The sequence below is a fragment of the Belonocnema kinseyi genome, chromosome 10 (assembly GCF_010883055.1).
Source record: "Belonocnema kinseyi isolate 2016_QV_RU_SX_M_011 chromosome 10, B_treatae_v1, whole genome shotgun sequence".
Lineage (NCBI taxonomy): Eukaryota > Metazoa > Arthropoda > Insecta > Hymenoptera > Cynipidae > Belonocnema > Belonocnema kinseyi.
This window is the reverse complement of record NC_046666.1, coordinates 89282804-89300043: the sequence shown is the minus strand read 5'-3', so window position 1 is coordinate 89300043 and position 17240 is coordinate 89282804. Positions and strand designations below refer to the sequence as shown.

Here is a 17240-nt window from a genome sequence, read left to right as displayed (position 1 = left end):
CTTGGAGGTGCCAAGCTTTCACTTGCTAATAGCCTAAAAAGCATCCCTACGTGTCAACAATATGCTAGAACACTTGCGGGAAAAATGCAGAAGGCGGTTGTCTTTGTGTCACTCTGTGTTCTTAGGGTGCACAAGGCTTTTGCTGGATCGTCGTATTGATTCCTTTACAGACTGTAACCACCTATCTCTCGGTTGTGAGACGTGGTTATGGCTGAAATTTTACCGCGATTTCGCTGGAAGCGGGTGCAATTTTTCAGATTAGCACCCACTCCCGGCGAAATGCTGTGGTTGTCCTTATGAAAATACATTATTATATTTGAGAATAGTTGAAATACTGTAAAAATATTGCATGAAAAAATGTAACTTTTAGATTTTCCCATTATTTTTTATGCCGTCATAATTTATTTTGGATTTATCAAGAAAATTCAAAAAGTTATTATGATAATCTTCGAGGGCATTTAGAAATAAAACTTTTTCCTCTCCTTCCATTTGTTCATATCGACCGTTAATTGGCTTACACGGTTCATTTTCGTGTGTTTTTTAGAATTTTGTAAATGCTATTACTCTCATAATCTTTAATTTTATGAAAAAAGTCATTAGATAAATTGTTCGACTTTTTAAATACTATAAATAACCGTACAGTGAATTCTTGAATTTTGAAAAAATGTTCTCAAAAGTATTCAAAAGGCGCTCACTTTTTGAATTTTTATCCATAATGGCTGACTAACGAACTGAAGTTTTAGTTTAGGACACTTCTAAAGACTGAACTAGGGGACAATCTGATCGAGTTATTTTTTCAAAAGTTATCGTGTTGACAGACAGACAGCCATAAATACATAAAGACAGACCAACAGACAGACACATTCGTAAAAACCTATTTTTCGGATTTAGGGGACTCTGAGCGTAGACATTTGACAAAAACAGGGGGAGGGGGCGGGTTTTTCAATTTTGCACATATCTAATACCTTCTCTGAAGAGGAAAAAAAACATTTATAAAAATTTGTTTGTTCTACCTTCGGTAAAAAAATGTTATCTATTCATTTTGCCTTAGCTTGTGTCGTGTGTCTAAAAATTGAATTTTTGTATTTTCAATGTTTTTTTATTATAAATAAAGCAAAAACAACGTGTCCTATAAAAAAGTGATTAATAACAAATTTGTAGATATTTTTTGGGTGCACAATGTATGTCTTGTCAATTTTTTCCTATTTTGCATAGTTTGACTGCAAAATGCAATTTTTGGTTTAATTAGTTTTCGTGTGGTCAAAATTTGAATTTTTAAAAAAAAATCAAAAAGTTGGTATGATAATCTTATAGGGCTATCGAAAAGTAACATTTTTCTTTTCAAGTACTATGAACAACTGTACAAAGGATTTTTGAATCATAAAAAAATGTGATTATCTTTTAACAAAATAGTTCAACTTTGGACCAAAGAAATGAATTTTAAACTAAAAAAATAAATCTTCAAGAAAAAAAAATTATTTCTCAACCATAAATGATTCAAACAAAACTTCCAAAAGAAAAGCTGAATACTCAAACAGAGAAGAAGAATTTTTTACCAAAAAGTTGCATTTTCAGTTGCATTTTCAGTTTACTTTTCACGATAAAAAGTTTAAAAAGTTGAAATATAATCCAGAAAATATTTAACTTAATTTTTAACACCAAAATATAAATTTTAAACAAAAAGTACATTTTCTACGAAATAGTTCAATTTTCAACAAAAATGTAGAATGTTTAACCCAAAGTCATACTTTTTAACCAAACACAATGAAACTCTTCTATAGCGCCGATTTTTGGGCTGAGAGTGGATGGGAACTAACTCATTAGAGCCCGCTCCGCTTTTGTTTGTCCACGCTTGAGTGCTTACCTGAGTGACAACCGAGTCGCTGTGGCCCCGCGCAGCTCCTGTCATACCTACCAGCAATCATCAAAACAGATGAATTTTTAATTTAAAAAAAAAAATACTTTTCAAAAGACAGTTGAATTTTCATCCAGAAAAGATTTCAGTTCTCTTTTCAACATCAAAATATTAAATTCAAACAGGGAGTAAGTTTCCTACGATATTTTTAAATTGTTAACAAAACAGCAGATTTTTTGATTAAAAAGTATGACTTCAACGAAATCGTTGAATTTTCAACTAAATAGTTGCATTTTTATCACAAAAAATGTAATTTCTGCTACAGCAGATGAATTTTTAAATGAAAAAGACAAATTTGAAAAAAGAGTTGAATTTTCATCCAAAAAGATTTCACTACACTTTTTAACATAAAAATAGGAATTTTAAATGAAAAGGAAATTTTCTAGGAAGCAGTTTAATTTTCAACAAAACAGGTGCACTTTTTACCAGAAATATGCTATATTTATACTGAAAAAGATAAACTTCTAAATCAACAATATATTATTTTAAATAAAAGGTTAATATTGTACAAAAACAGATGTATTTTTAACCCAAAAAGACGGATTTTTAACAAAACAGTTCAATCTGCAATAAGAAACGATGTCTTTTTCAATTTTAATTTTTTGTAAATATGGAAAAAAATTATAATATGTATATCCCGAGGTACTCAAGGAGAGACAACAAAAAATTCCGCGCACCCGTAGATGTCATAGAATACTACTGCGCTTCGCATTAGGTTAAATAAATCTGCCAAACTGTTCTGAACATTACAGTGCAATAATCCCTGACAAACGGACATTTTTGCGGTTAAACGGACCTTGCCTTACCCTTTTAATGTAATATACCGAACCTCGAATTGCCTATATGGAATTTTGTGTGCTATTTGGGTAACAAAACAGAGAAAAAAGAACTGGAAAGTTCAAATGTTTAACTTACCCCATTTCCATCATCTACTGCATTCTCTTCGTTAAAATGACTATCTTTTCGCAGTCTTAAATGTCGGCAGAAATTAAGATCATTGGATAATCTGAAATGAATGGTTTATTCTATTAGCGAATCTTTTATATATTTTTTAAATTAAATTATACATCGAATCTCTCGTTATTTTGTTTGTTTTTAGTTTTCTTTGTGTAAATTTAATTATATTTTTTTTTGGTAATCATTTAACTTCGTGGAAAGTCTCCAATGAAGAATTTAGATCTGCATTTTTTTGCTAGTTCTTAAAGATTTTAAACATTTAAAAAAATAAGTCAATTGGGTCGATACGGTAGTGTTTCGATTGGCGTATGGCAGGCATAATTTTCCTTTAGAATTGGTCAAAACAACTAAAATGAGAATTTAACTAAATTCCGCCATCCGATTTGGGGCCATTCACAAAATACGTGGTACACTTTTCAGGAACTTGCCTCCCCCCTCCGTGATGCTTTTTCCATTACACTCAGCATAAAGAATGATGCTTTGAAATACCCCCCTCCACCTTAATGTATAAGTATTTTGTAAATAAATTTAGACTCAATAGAAACCACTACACAACCTGCTAATTCCAAGGTTTGTCTATGTGTAATTAATTAAAAGCTGCCCAGTTAGAAGGCTTTCATTAAAAAGTATTGAAAAATTTCATCCATCCAGTGGTCACGTGACAATATTGAATACTTCTGGGCCATCTTTCTGTCCTCCCGTTCATCTCCACTCTTTTTGTACCTCGAAGGCTTTTGAATTGCGTATCTGTCACTGGAATTACAAAATTGCCGCCGATTTGTTTTTTAAAGACTTTTAGTCATTATAATTTTGTTGACTAACTTAAATGCCGTAAAAGACTAATAACTGAAATAGCAAAAGGAATCCAGTAGACTTGCGCCTGATTTCTTTTAATCTTTCGATAATTTATCAATTTAAAAAATCTCGTGAAATATGGCAGCTTAACCTCAAAAAAGTCGGTATCATTAAAAAAAAGGAAACCGATTTAATATAACCTTGTTTGAAATGGTCATTTCAGTACATGGCAGATTCGAAGCTGCTTGAGAAAATGACCGAAGCACATTCAACTGCTTTTATTTCCTATTCTGAGAAGAAGAATAATAAGGTAAAAAGCATTTTTAAAACATAGCATCGGTCATTTTATGATGCCAGGATTAATTTCCACACAGAAAACTCTGGTAAAAATTTTTTTTTAAATTTTTGACCATGATTTTGTCTTTTTGTAATTGATAATATTCGAACAAAGCGAATATTTTACGATAAAGGAATGTATTCTTGTTTACAGTCCTGCTATATTTTGCAACTTTTATACTTTCAAAGAGCGTTCTAATGCTCCAAACGAAAATTGTGCTTTTAATTTATATTTCCTTACATTTAGCAGCTCCGATCGTCTTTGAAAGGGGTTGGAATCTTATTATTTTCACCGCCTGATATGAGGATTAAAAAATGAAGGACAGAAAAGTCATTTTTAGGGATTCAAAATTTGTAACACCTTTTAATGCAAGCCTTCTTACCGGGTGATGTACTCGTATGTGCCCTAGAATACGAGTGCCCGTTGAATTAAATTCAAAAAATCTTCCAAACTTTCTTGAACATTACCGCGCAATATTTCGCAACAAGCGGCCTTTTGTTTGGTTGAACGAACCTTGCCTTGAAGTTTCAATACAATATTTCAAAACTTCCATTGTCGGTTTCAGGAAATCTTCACAACATTTTTATCTAAGTATTGTCACTTATATAATATTTTCAAAATCGATTTTAACGTAAAAACTTTCTGATTAGCATATTTCAAAGTTAATGTAAGAATATTGTTAGAAAAATAATTATGCCTGGCGCTGCCAGCGAAGGAGAAACGTATTCTAAATTTAAAGTTGTTGAAATAAAGATGCTAAAATTACAAAGGTGAAAAACAATCGATATTTTAAATGGCTGGGCGAGATTCTTTTCATTTACATACTTTAATTATAAATTTAATTGGCCCAATGCAATTATGATGAGAGTTTCAAACCGCGAATCAACTCTCACAAATTACCAAAAATATTTAGTTAGTTTTGTGATCTTAGCGATAATGTAGGCTCTGCAAGTTACGAGGATGATCCTTTTTGTTAAGATCAATCCCAACGAAACTGGAGGTGTATGCCGCCCAAACTGTCACTTCCTAAAACATTAGAGGACGATCGAGTCAGGAAAATCTGTTCAATACTTTCTAGAAGGGAAAAACACTGCTCACTGTTAATGAATCAATTATCGCTTCACTTTAAGATAATTAAAAGAGGCAAAAGCACGAGAAACTGTTCAAGAATCACTAATTTAATTTGAGAACACTTTACGTTTAAATAAGTATGAAGATTCTAGAATGCATCGATCGGAAATCAAACCAAAGATCCACATCACCTTTAATAATGTAGTGCACCGAATTTGGTTTCAGAAAGAGGTCACAAATTGCCTGGAACGAAAGTTGGAACGGAGTTCAGAAGAGAAAGCTGAATAGCGCCCAGCCAAGCCGAGCGAGCCACCACTGCAACTCTACCACGTCACATCCGCGGTTGCAAGATCTTGAGTGAAAGACAAGACAATAAGAAAAGTAACCGCGTAAAACAATAGCGTTAGGGACAAGCTCCTAAATAATCACAAGGCTTGTTCGGAATACCAAAGATGGTTCAATTACGAGATTTTAACTAAATCAAATTAAATACGTTAAAAAAGTATTAACCAATATAAAACATTCCTGAATTCGAGACGAATCAATTTACCTATAATAGTAGTAAATTTACTGAAAAATAAGGAAGCTACTATTCTACGTTCAAATTCCCTATAGAAGGTCACGGATTAATCGCAATAGCTTTTTTTGCAACGGTAAAAAGTTTTAAAAAATATAAGACGTATAACGCCTGTTGACAGCTACACTTCAAACGCGTCGCCTGTAAGTAGCTGTCAACAGGCGTTATACGTCTTATATTTTTTTAACTTTTTACCGTTGGAAAAAAAAACTATTGCGATTATTCCGTGACCTTCTATAGGGAATCTCAACGTAGAATCCGAATTTCAACCATTTAAACGTTGATTTTGCTGTTTTTTCGAATTTTTAAAAAAGGAACCGAATGGAGGTGCAGTGGGCTCTTTACGGGTACTTTGTAGAGGCTCCATTCGGTTCCTTCGGTCCGCCAGGGGTTATTCATAATATTGTGAAAATTTGTGTTTTACAGAAAAAATATTGTCCATGAACATAAATCTAAGTTCATGCAAGAATAGAAAAAACTCCTAGATTCGAGTTAAATTGATTGACCTATTTGTATTTTTATATTTTAATAGTGGAAATCCTCTAGAAGTTTTAAGTATTTTCATTATTCGGTTTTAAAATATATATAAATCGTTAACGCTGCCTCTATAAGGCAACAAAGTGTTCATTAAATGAGAACCATACACTTTTAAATACAAACGATGTGGGAAGATTCAAAATTAAATTCACATCTAGTCTAACTTATTATTTTCAAATGAAATCAATGCTTTTCTTGTCATCTCTTTATCACATGATGAAACAAAAACTTTTAAAAACATATTCGATTTTGAGACTGAATGCAGCTCATTTGTTCATTTGTGTACAGAAGACTAATTTTTGTACCTGCGTAATACGAGCCACTTGTAATATGTAGCTAGTGTCTTCACAAAGTAATGTCATTGATAAATTTAAAAAAAAAACTTAAATCTGATATGAATCTCAGTTCACAGATTTACAATTATACAAACCTATAACGAAGATTGTACATGGATGTTTGCATGATACATTGCGTGTATGGATGAGGCCACTGGTACCCATCAGCTTCCAGTCTTTCAAGTTGTAATCTTAATAATTCCAGCTCCTTTACCTCCAGATCATATCTATGTTTCGGACATTAAGATTTTGCTTAGAGGATGGTTTAATATTAATAATTTCATCAGAAGTAAGTATTTTTCATATATATGAAAAAAAATTTCCATACACATGCACAGTTTCGAATAATTTAAATTTAAATTTCTTAAGTATCTTCTACTGGGTTTCCTAGTTAAATTATGTCTGAACAAAAATGATCAATCTTCTAAAGAGAGAACAAATGTTGCAAACTTAACTTATATAAAGTATAATAAGTGCGAATTTATATGCGTACCCACATTAAGAAATCAACACAAACGATTAAGTTTTCATCATACCTCTTTTATTTAAGCAGCTTTCTAAAGTTAAAAGTTTAAGATAAATTGTTGAAAGCGTACGGAAAACGGTTACGTTAAAGTCGTCCCAGTTCTTATCTGTTTTTATTTATGTATTTCTAAAACAAAATTTCATGAGACTTACTGGTATAAGTCTTCAATCCCTTCATCCGTGTAAAGCGGTATACACCGACCAAATGCCAAATCTAGAAGTTTGAATTTTTTTTAGGAATTTAGATTTATTTCCTATCAAACACACCTGGTATCATGTTAATCAATTATATTATTTTTAAATTATTTCTTTTTTATTTTTATTTAAAAAATGCTTACCATTGTAACAGCTTTCAATTTCTGCATGACAAAGATTTTTGCTAAAGAGACAACCTGAAACATAAAGATAAGCACTAATTAACATGAAAAATATCTCAAAAATATTTCAAATATATTCGAGGATATGAAAATTTCCCTATAGTTAGGATATCTTGTGAATCGAAAATAGCTATTTCTTATTTATAGGATTTTCCTAGGGTATTTTGGGTGTCTCACAATAAATTCTTTTGCTGCAAGGGCTCATTATGTGATTTTGACTTTGACAACAACTATATATTACAAGCGAACTATTGGGTAGCTCTAAATATTGGATTTCAAAAAGGCTGCACCTATGCTACAATTATTTTCCAACAATATAAAAAACTAATTTTATCAAATTTGTCCAGGTAACAGTGTTTTTTCCAAACAAGGAAGGTCTGGGAAAATTGGTCGTTTGAAAATTTATAATAGGTCAAAGAATTCATATTAATTAAACTTCTGGGTAATGATGTAAAGACCATTTGAAATTCGCTTATACATAGAAAATAGTGACACTAAAAGTATAATGTCCTACATCTGCGACAATTTTCATAAATTAAACAAACTATTTAATAAAATTATTCTTCATTGCCAAATAATGCATGTACGACAGTGATGTGTTGACAGGGAATCCACTGGAACAAAGTCAGATGGTAGTAGAAAGATGTTCAAAGGGTGGGTGAGAGAAAAAATGACGTAAAGGCGGTGAGTGCGTAGGATATTACATACAGCTTGATAATCGTAGCTGTTTGAGAAAATAGCGTGGGACGATGGAATATGCAGTAGCAGGTTTTCTTATGCCAAGATAAAGTATACATACATATATACTATACAAGCAATGCTGATCAAGGATCAAAATTCTAAAGTTCACAAGCTTTTGTGAACTTTTGTGAATCCCTTCGGGATTACGTCCTTATACAGGGTGGACACGCTGGGGCTTACATACATAGCGATCTGAATGCTACCCGAATTGCACTACAGCAGGGGAGAAGCCATTATACACGGGTATTTTCATATTTCTCGCCTTTACAATTGCATTCAGATCGGCCATTCGGTCAAGTCCGTGCATCTTCGGATCCAGTTTATCATAGTTTCCATGTTTGCGTTCGAAACTTCAAACGGATACAAGTATTAAAACAACATAGGTTATGTTACATACTATTCACAAATAATAAAAGTGTTTAATTAATAATGAAGTGAGACATGTGTACTGAGAAGTAAACGTCAATTATTTTCCGTGCCAATAACATTATGGAATGTCTGCTGAGTGACAAATACTATAAAATAGTAAATAATATTCTACGATCCCAATGGGCGAAGAGTGAATTGTGTTTAACGCTCATTTGCGGGAAAAAAGGTATGTTATGAATATATAGAATATGTTTTAAGTAAAGTAAATAAAATATTACGTGCGTAAACTTTAAATCGACATTACCTACATTTACTTACAGCGATTAGGACAAACACGTGAATCCGAAAATAACCTCGAAATAATGACAGATCGGCCCGGCTTGTTTATTATACTTTCGATTGTTTATTATTTGCCAAAGAAATGTTTTGTGGTTTTGTATGTTTATCACTGACAGTGCCGGCAGTAATAATTTAAACAATAATTACTCAATAATAATTTAACAAACATGAATTACTAATAATTTTAATAAGTAACACTTTATTCCTGAAATTAATAAATGATTTCCATTGTTTTTTTCACAGATCGATCATAGATGAAATACACATCAGGAAATGCAGATGGATTTTGTGCAAGTCAGCCGGTTCATTTCAATGAACATCTTTGAAAAACCATTATCTCTAGACCTTATCCCAACACAGGGGATTGAGCAGGCTAAAATTAATTCAAATTCAATTTGATGGTATAGGTGTATCCAAAAAATATCTGGAGGTAATTTATCTTGCCTGAATTTTAATTAATAAAATATTTAGGGATTTTTTTGTATTTTACAAAATGCTTTCTCTAGATCTCATCCTAAAATTTTGTTTGATCAACCAATAAAATAAATTAGAGACTCGTTGGTGATCGAATTGTATCAGAAATAAATCTAGATGAGATATTTTAGGCTAAAATTGTTACTCCATTTTTTAGAAATTATTCTATTTTCGAAAAATGCTATCTCGGGATCTGATTTCTAAGCTGGTATTCAATCAGCCTCAAAAATTAATTCTAATTCATTTTGATGGTATAGGTGTACCAAAAAGATATCTCGAGGTAATTTATCTTATCTGAATTTTTATTAATAAAATATTCAGGGTTTTTTTGTATTTTAGAAAATTTTTCTCTGGAACTCATTGTAAAATTTGGTTTGATCAACCAATAAAATAAATTAGAGACTCGTTGGTGATAAAATTGTATCAGAAATTAATCTAGACAAAATATTTTACTCCAGAATTGTTATTCCATTTTTTTTAGAAATTATTCTATTTTTGAAAAATGCTTTCTCTGGATCTGATTTCCAAACTGGCATTCAATCAGCCTCGAAAATTAATTCTAATTCATTCTGATGGTATTGCTTTGTCAAAAAGATATCTTGAGGAAATTTAACTTGCCTGAATTTCAATTAATAAAATATTCAGGGATTTTTTTATATTTTAGCAAATGTTTTCTCTGCGCCTCATCATAAGATTTGGTTTACTCAACCAATAAAATAAATTAGAGACTCGTTAGTGATAGAATTGTATCAGAAATAAATCTAGACAAGATATTCTACGCTAGAATTATTATTCCAATTTTTTTATAACTTATTCTATTTTCGAAAAATGCTATCTCTGGATCTGATTTCTAAACTGGCATTCAATCAGCCTCGAAAATTAATTCTAATTCATTTTTATGATATAGGTGTATCAAAAAGATATCTCCAAGAAATTTAACTTGCCTGAATTTAAATTAATAAAATATTTAGGGATCTTTTTGTATTTCAGAAAATGCTTTCTCTAAACCTCATCCTAAAATTTGGTTTGAGCAACCAATAAAATAAAGTAGAGACTTGTTAGTGTAGCAGAAAAAAATGCAGAAGCCATATTTTGTGCCACAATTCTTATCCCAATTTTTTCATAAGTTTTGCTATAAGTATGTATTTTATCAATTCTAAATATTAAATTCATACATTATTGGCATCTTATCAGAAAATACAAATCTTTTAGTGTAATTGAAATTTACTAGAAATGTTATTTTAGTGTATTTCATTGAGTTATCGTTTAAGCTCGAATTATGCCGTTAGAAATGAAGACACCAATTCTGTAAATTTTATTTCAGAATTCCCAAATATTTCATAATTTCAATTCAGGCAAATTAAATTTCTCCGAGATATCTTTTTGATAAAACTATACCATCAAAATGAATTAGAATTAATTTTCGAGGCAGATTGAACGCCTGTTTGGAAATCAGATCCAGAGATCGGAATTTCGAAAATAGAATAATTTCTAAAAAAAATGGAATAACAACTCTAGCCTAAAATATCTTGTCTAGATTTATTTCTGATACAATTCTATCACCAACGAGTCTCTAATTTATTTAATTGGTTGACTAAACTAAATTTTAGGATGAGGTCCAGAGAAAACATTTTCTAAAATATAAAAAAAATCCCAAAATATTTTATTAATTAAAATTCAAGCAAGTTAAATTTCATCAAGATATCTTTTTGACAAAGCTATACAATCAAAATGAATTAGAATTCATTTTCGAGGCTGATTGAATGCCAGTTTGGAAATTAGATCGAGAGCTAGCATTTTTCGAAAATAGAATCATTTCTGAAAAAAAATTAGAATAACAATTCTGGCCGAAAATATCTTGTCTAGATTTATTTCTGATACAATTCGATCATCAGCGAGTCTCTAATTTATTTTAGTGGTTGATCAAACCAAATTTTAGTATGAGATACAGAGAAAACATTTTCTAAAATACAAAAAAATGTCTTAATAATTTATTAATTAAAATTCAGGCAAGCTAAACTTCGTCGAAATATCTTTTTGGTAAACCTATGCCATCAAAATGAATTAGAATTAATTTTCGAGGCTAATTGAATGCCAGTTTAGAAATCAGATCCAGAGATAGCATTTTTCGAAAATAGAATAAGTTATAAAAAAATTGGAATAACAATTCTAGCGTAGAATATCTTGTCTAGATTCATTTCTGATACAATTCTATCACTAACGAGTCTCTAATTTATTTTATTGGTTGAGTAAACCAAATTTTAGGATGAGGTCCAGAGAAAACATTTGCTAAAATATAAAGAAATCCCTAAATATTTATTAATTAAAATTCAGACAAGATAAATTACCTCCAGATATTTTTTTGATACACCTATACCATCAAATTGAATTTGAATTAATTTTAGCCTGCTCAATCCCCTGTCTTGGGATACGGTCTAAACATAATGGTTTTTCAGTGATGTTCATTGAAATGAACCGGCTGAAAAGCACAAAATCCATCTGCATTTCCTGATGTGTATTTCATCTATGATCGATCTGTGAAAAAAAAACAATGGAAATCATTTATTAATTTCAGGAATAAAGTGTTACTTATTAAAATTATTAGTAATTCATGTTTGTTAAATTATTATTGAGTAATTATTGTTTAAATTATTACTGCCGGCACTGTCAGTGATAAACATACAAAACCACAAAACATTTCTTTGGCAAATAATAAACAATCGAAATCGTATAATTCTGAATTGTATGATTTTATATTTCAACCACAGACTATAAATGCCTAAATGCAAAACCTCTCAGAGCGCTTTTTTCGAACAATGGCCTGGTTCTTTTTTTATTGCAATTAATTACCCCGAAAGGGAAATAGCTTAATGGTGTAATAATAATAATAATAAATGCAAATTGATGCATTTTTTGCGCCTGGGAAGTAGCAAACCACCACCATGAGTGTACTCATGGCGAACCTAGTTCGTGGGCCCTCTGGCTGGCTATGAAACAGCGGGTGGTCTAGAGTGTCATTTTTTTGACGATACTTAAAAAATCGTAAAGCTAGGATCGAGCCGAGAATTTAGATTAAGTGCCTGTCATGCCTCACTGGACTTTCCTATTGTTAGAGATTACAGTCGGTTGAAAAAAACTAGAAATTAGCCAATATTAAGGAATTTCATTTTAATACTGTGCATTAGGCTCTTTACATAACGACAAGACGATTAAAAAAAGAAAGAAGAAAATCGGTTAATCCGTTCAATTTCAATTTAATTTTCAATTTAATTTATTCATTAATTCATCAATTCATTCATTTACTCATTCATTTATTTCATTATTTTAATTTCATGGTGGCAAGTTTAAACTGAAAACTCTGCAATCATAGAGAATCATAATTTTCCTATCTTTTTTCTTGAATCTTTATTTGTTTCAAGTAAAACTGCTTGCGTCACAATAAATGTGTTGTTTTGGTCAGAATTGATGAACTATTTTGCTTCAAGATTCACATCATTTGGTTCAATTTCACTACTTTTCATTGGAAAAATTAAAATATTATTAACAAAAAGCAGAGGAGCCTTCTTTTTCGAGCTGGGGACCTAGCCATAGAATTATAAAATTAAATGGCCCAATGTGTACTGTTTATACTATGCTAAGATTTAATAAAAATTATAAATATATTTCCAATCGATTTACAACATGGAGTGTTTGCGAAATAAATCCATACTAATAAATTTTATTTTCAATGCAATGGGGGGGGGGGGCACAGCGCCCCAAATATGAGCCAAAAATAAAAAAACTACATTTTTACGTTCATTATTGTTAATTTTTAGAAAATATCCGTCGTCTTTTTCATACAAATAATTACTGGTGGACAATTTGAATATTTCCCATTACTTTTTAAACAATTTTCAATTGTTTACAGAAATGTTACTCATTTAAACAATAATTTAATCCCAAAAAATGGAACAAACAATCGTGTTTTCTGATTGAAATGTAATGGTTTGTCATTCTTTGGAGTAGCACATTTTTCTAAAAACATTATATCATCATTCAAGCAATTATTTATTGTTTTTTTCTCAAATTTCTGAACATTCAGCTAGAGATGTCCACTTTTTCTAAATTGGTATCCTATGCTATGTTTTGTTAAATAATTACATAATTTTGATATATTTCTTTTAATGTTTAATAAACTTCTATTCGTTTAAACAAACCTAATTTGCTCAATCAGTTTGTTTACAATAACTAAATAGAATATAACATGACTGTATTGTGTATATAAAGAATAGATGACCCACCTTTTAATTGTTTAAGCAAATATAACTTGTTAAAATAATTACTTTTTGAAAAATGCTATTTAAATCGTATTTTCTGAGTCAAACATAATATTCAATGATATCGAGGACTAGTAAATTCTGCTAAAATCTTAATGTTATTGTTTTTGCAACTAATTATTGATTTTTTTTTTAAATTTATGTTAAATTAAGTATGGATGGTTTACGTCAAGAAAACAACTTCAATAACAAACAGAAAACAACATCTACAAAAAATTGCTTAGAATAACAATGTAGAAGAAGTGCACATCTCTGCCTCACTTTTTACATTTTTTTGAAAATAAACAATAAATAATTGTTTAAATAATTACATAATATTTTTAGAACAATTTTCTACTCCAAACAATGACAATTACATTTAAATCATAAAATACGATTCTTTTCTACATTTTTTGGAATTAAATAATTATTTAAATAATTCGTATTTGCTTAAACCATTGGAAATTGCTTTAAAACTCATGGAAAATTCCATACTATTCCCATTTAACGATTTCCAATTCTGGACGCATGATCTTTTTCAGGATTTTTGACGTACAATCGGAGAAGAGAAAAAAAGGGTTTGTCCATAAATTGAATGGATTAACCGATTTTCTTCTTTCTTTTTTTAATCGTCTTATCGTTATGTAACTAACCGAATGCACAGTATTAAAATGAAATTCCTTAATTTTGGCTAATTTCTCATTTCTTTTAACCGACTGCAATCTCTAACAATAGGAAAGTTGAGTGGGGCATGAAAGGCACTCAATCTAAATTCTCGGCTCGATCCTAGGTTTACGATGTTTTAAGTATCGTCGAAAAAATGACACTCTAGACCACCCGCTGTTCCATACCCAGCCAGGGGGCCCACGAACTATGTTCGCCATGAGGACACTCATGGTGGCGGTTTGCTACTTCCCAGACGCAAAAATGCATCAATTTTCAATTAATTGCAATAAAACAAGAACCAGGCCATTTTTCGAAAAAAAGCGCACTGAGAGCTTCTGCATTTAGGCATTTATAGTCTGTGGTTGAAATATGAAATCATACAATTTAGAATTCTAGGAGAAAAACTTGTCAGAGTAATACATGGGCTAATTTTTAAGCCTGAGGAAGCACCTTTAGAACTCTTACCGCGTGTACAAGAAAGGGTTTCATAGCTTACTTAAATCTATTATTTAAAGTCAAGTAAAATGTGAGTATAAATGAAGCCTCCCCCTTACGCCACTTCTCCTTTCTGATTCAAACCCTTCATCTCACATTGTCTCTTAAAATGTCCACCCCCTTTTCCTCGCCAACTTCATGCACCCTTCTTCGCACTTCATCTCTTCAACTGACCCACCCTATTTTATTTATCACCTGTTCTCCTGGGCCGTTACCTTTTCCCCTCATCATACCTATCCCACACTCCATAGGCCCCTCCTTCTTTCCCTAATCCCACTGCCAAACCCAATTCCATCATTATTTCCCTGGATTCTCTCCATTATTTTTCGTTCTTTATTTGACTGAAGCACAATACCTTCAATAATTCACAATTAAATATTTTAGAGATCATTTACAAAATGTGTGATACATATTGCTCTCATCGCATCATACACATTCTCTCCCTTACATCTAAAAGCTCAACCAAAATATTCTTACACTGAGAAAACTATATCGCATGAATTACAATATATACCGTAATTCCTGCGCTATATATAGTAATTATCGCATTAGAATAGCATAAAATCGTGATATCGTACATTGCAAGTTTTTACATTATATACCGCATAATCGTGCAATCTATAACGTAAGAATTTAATTTTATTACGCTAATACATTGCATTTCTTAATTTCTGATCTCGCGAGGGTTCAAGTAGTGAACAAGCGATCACAGGAAAAATTAAAGATAAGGTTTACATCGATTCCAGTTGAAAGATTCACCGGAACATAAATCAACCTTACCAGATAAACTTGACATGAATCGAAGATAATTTCCGATTTTTAATCCCTCCTGTATAATCTTTCGCCTTATAATCGGTCCATTTTTATTCGAGGTGTAGCGACAATTACGACGCCAGCGCTATCCTGCGTCGTTTAACTTAATTAAATTTGAGAGAAATGGGGATTCCCATCCCAGTGGACACAAAGTTGGCGACGTCTTTACGACATCGTTGCGACATCTTTACGGCAACTTTACGAAGTCCTATGTCTATGTCGTTAAGGTGTCTTTAGGATATCGTAAATAAGTCGTATGATCCGACCATGTCTTTACGATATCGTAAAGGCACTGAAACGACATGGACATTGGATGTCGTAAAGATGTCGTAAAGATGTCATAACGATGTCGTAAAAACGTCGCCAAATTTTATGCCCACTGGGATCTGTCGGTCCGCTTTTTTTTTGATTGATTTAAATCTGGTGTCCAGATTTATAGCTCGAATTCACTCATATTTTGCCTTTTCCCCATTGCTGCTAAGGACGCCGTGGCAGACGACAGCAAACAAATTTAACTTAATTTTTTCTTTGATATTAGTGCATTGTAATATCGTACAAAGGTCCGGGCCCTGCTTTTACGTTATCAGATTTCTCTTTCTTGCAATATAGAGGTTTTGCGATATCATTGTGCGATATCTTTTTTTCCGTGCAATACATAAGAAATAACGCAATCTTTGAATTTTTGAAACTCATTTATTTGATGCGACGTATGTTTCTAAATGTGGCTTTAATTATCTGTTAGATGGTAGTTTATGGGGAGAAAATATTTTCAATTGGACAAATATTTAACGAAGGCGGGGGGGGGGGGGGGGGGGGGGGGGGGAATTTTGTATTTGCTGAGGGCAGGCTCTTTTTCGGAAGTAAAAAATTTCTTTCATATATCATAAAAGCTCTTGACCTACACACATTCTGTAGATTAATGTTCATGTTATTGAATGATTACAAACATTAAAGAATGTAACAGTTGACTCCTATGCCTATCTGCGATAATCTTCGGTGTATCACTTCCTGAATGCTTACTCCTACAATTACATTTAATTTCTCCTTAATTTTATTATGACATTTACGAAACATACGTAATTTTGATATTTTATTGCTCTCATTAACAATGAAATCATTCCATGCATTTCCAGAGTGCATGAAATTATAACCTTACATTGGTGATTGGCATGAAATACCCCATAGTACTGTACGTACCGACTTCTCCATAGCCCAGGATGGCACGATTGAGGACACAGAGCACCAGTAGCTCCAACCCTCCTCGCCACCACTTCTTACGGCCCATAGATGTTCCTGCAACAAGAAATTAATTTTATATACCTAGGTCTATTACATGTCGACAATAAAGTTACTCATACATCTCAAGAAACATGTCTTTTGCAGTTAAACGTTCTTGCACGTAATACCCTAATAATTCATTTTCAACAGCTATTTTAGAGCAATTAGGTAAAGCGTGCTAATAAATCTGGTCAACTACGAAAAAGTTCTGGATAAATTAGGTATTAGAAATTTTTTAGGATAAATGTACGTTATGGTAATAAGAATTAAATGAATTGATCAAAATCATAACATTGGGTCCCAGTGGGGCCATGCGGTAGCTGTGTAACCCTTTTTTATTATAT

At 31.7% G+C, this 17240-nt stretch overlaps 1 protein-coding gene across 1 annotated transcript in view; it reads right to left on the bottom strand.

The window, feature by feature from the left end:
- The window catches only part of LOC117181251 (receptor-type tyrosine-protein phosphatase N2), a gene marked incomplete at its 3' end in the record, with an annotated part of 454371 nt that overhangs the window by 338907 nt on the left and 98224 nt on the right, over window positions 1-17240 (bottom strand). The window contains exons 2-6 of the mRNA XM_033373815.1: window positions 16816-16911; window positions 7388-7441; window positions 7203-7263; window positions 6620-6751; window positions 2831-2921 (exon numbers count right to left, since the gene is read on the bottom strand). Coding sequence (XP_033229706.1) covers window positions 2831-2921; window positions 6620-6751; window positions 7203-7263; window positions 7388-7441; window positions 16816-16903 — 426 coding nt within the window. The remainder of the gene's footprint in view (window positions 1-2830; window positions 2922-6619; window positions 6752-7202; window positions 7264-7387; window positions 7442-16815; window positions 16912-17240) is intronic.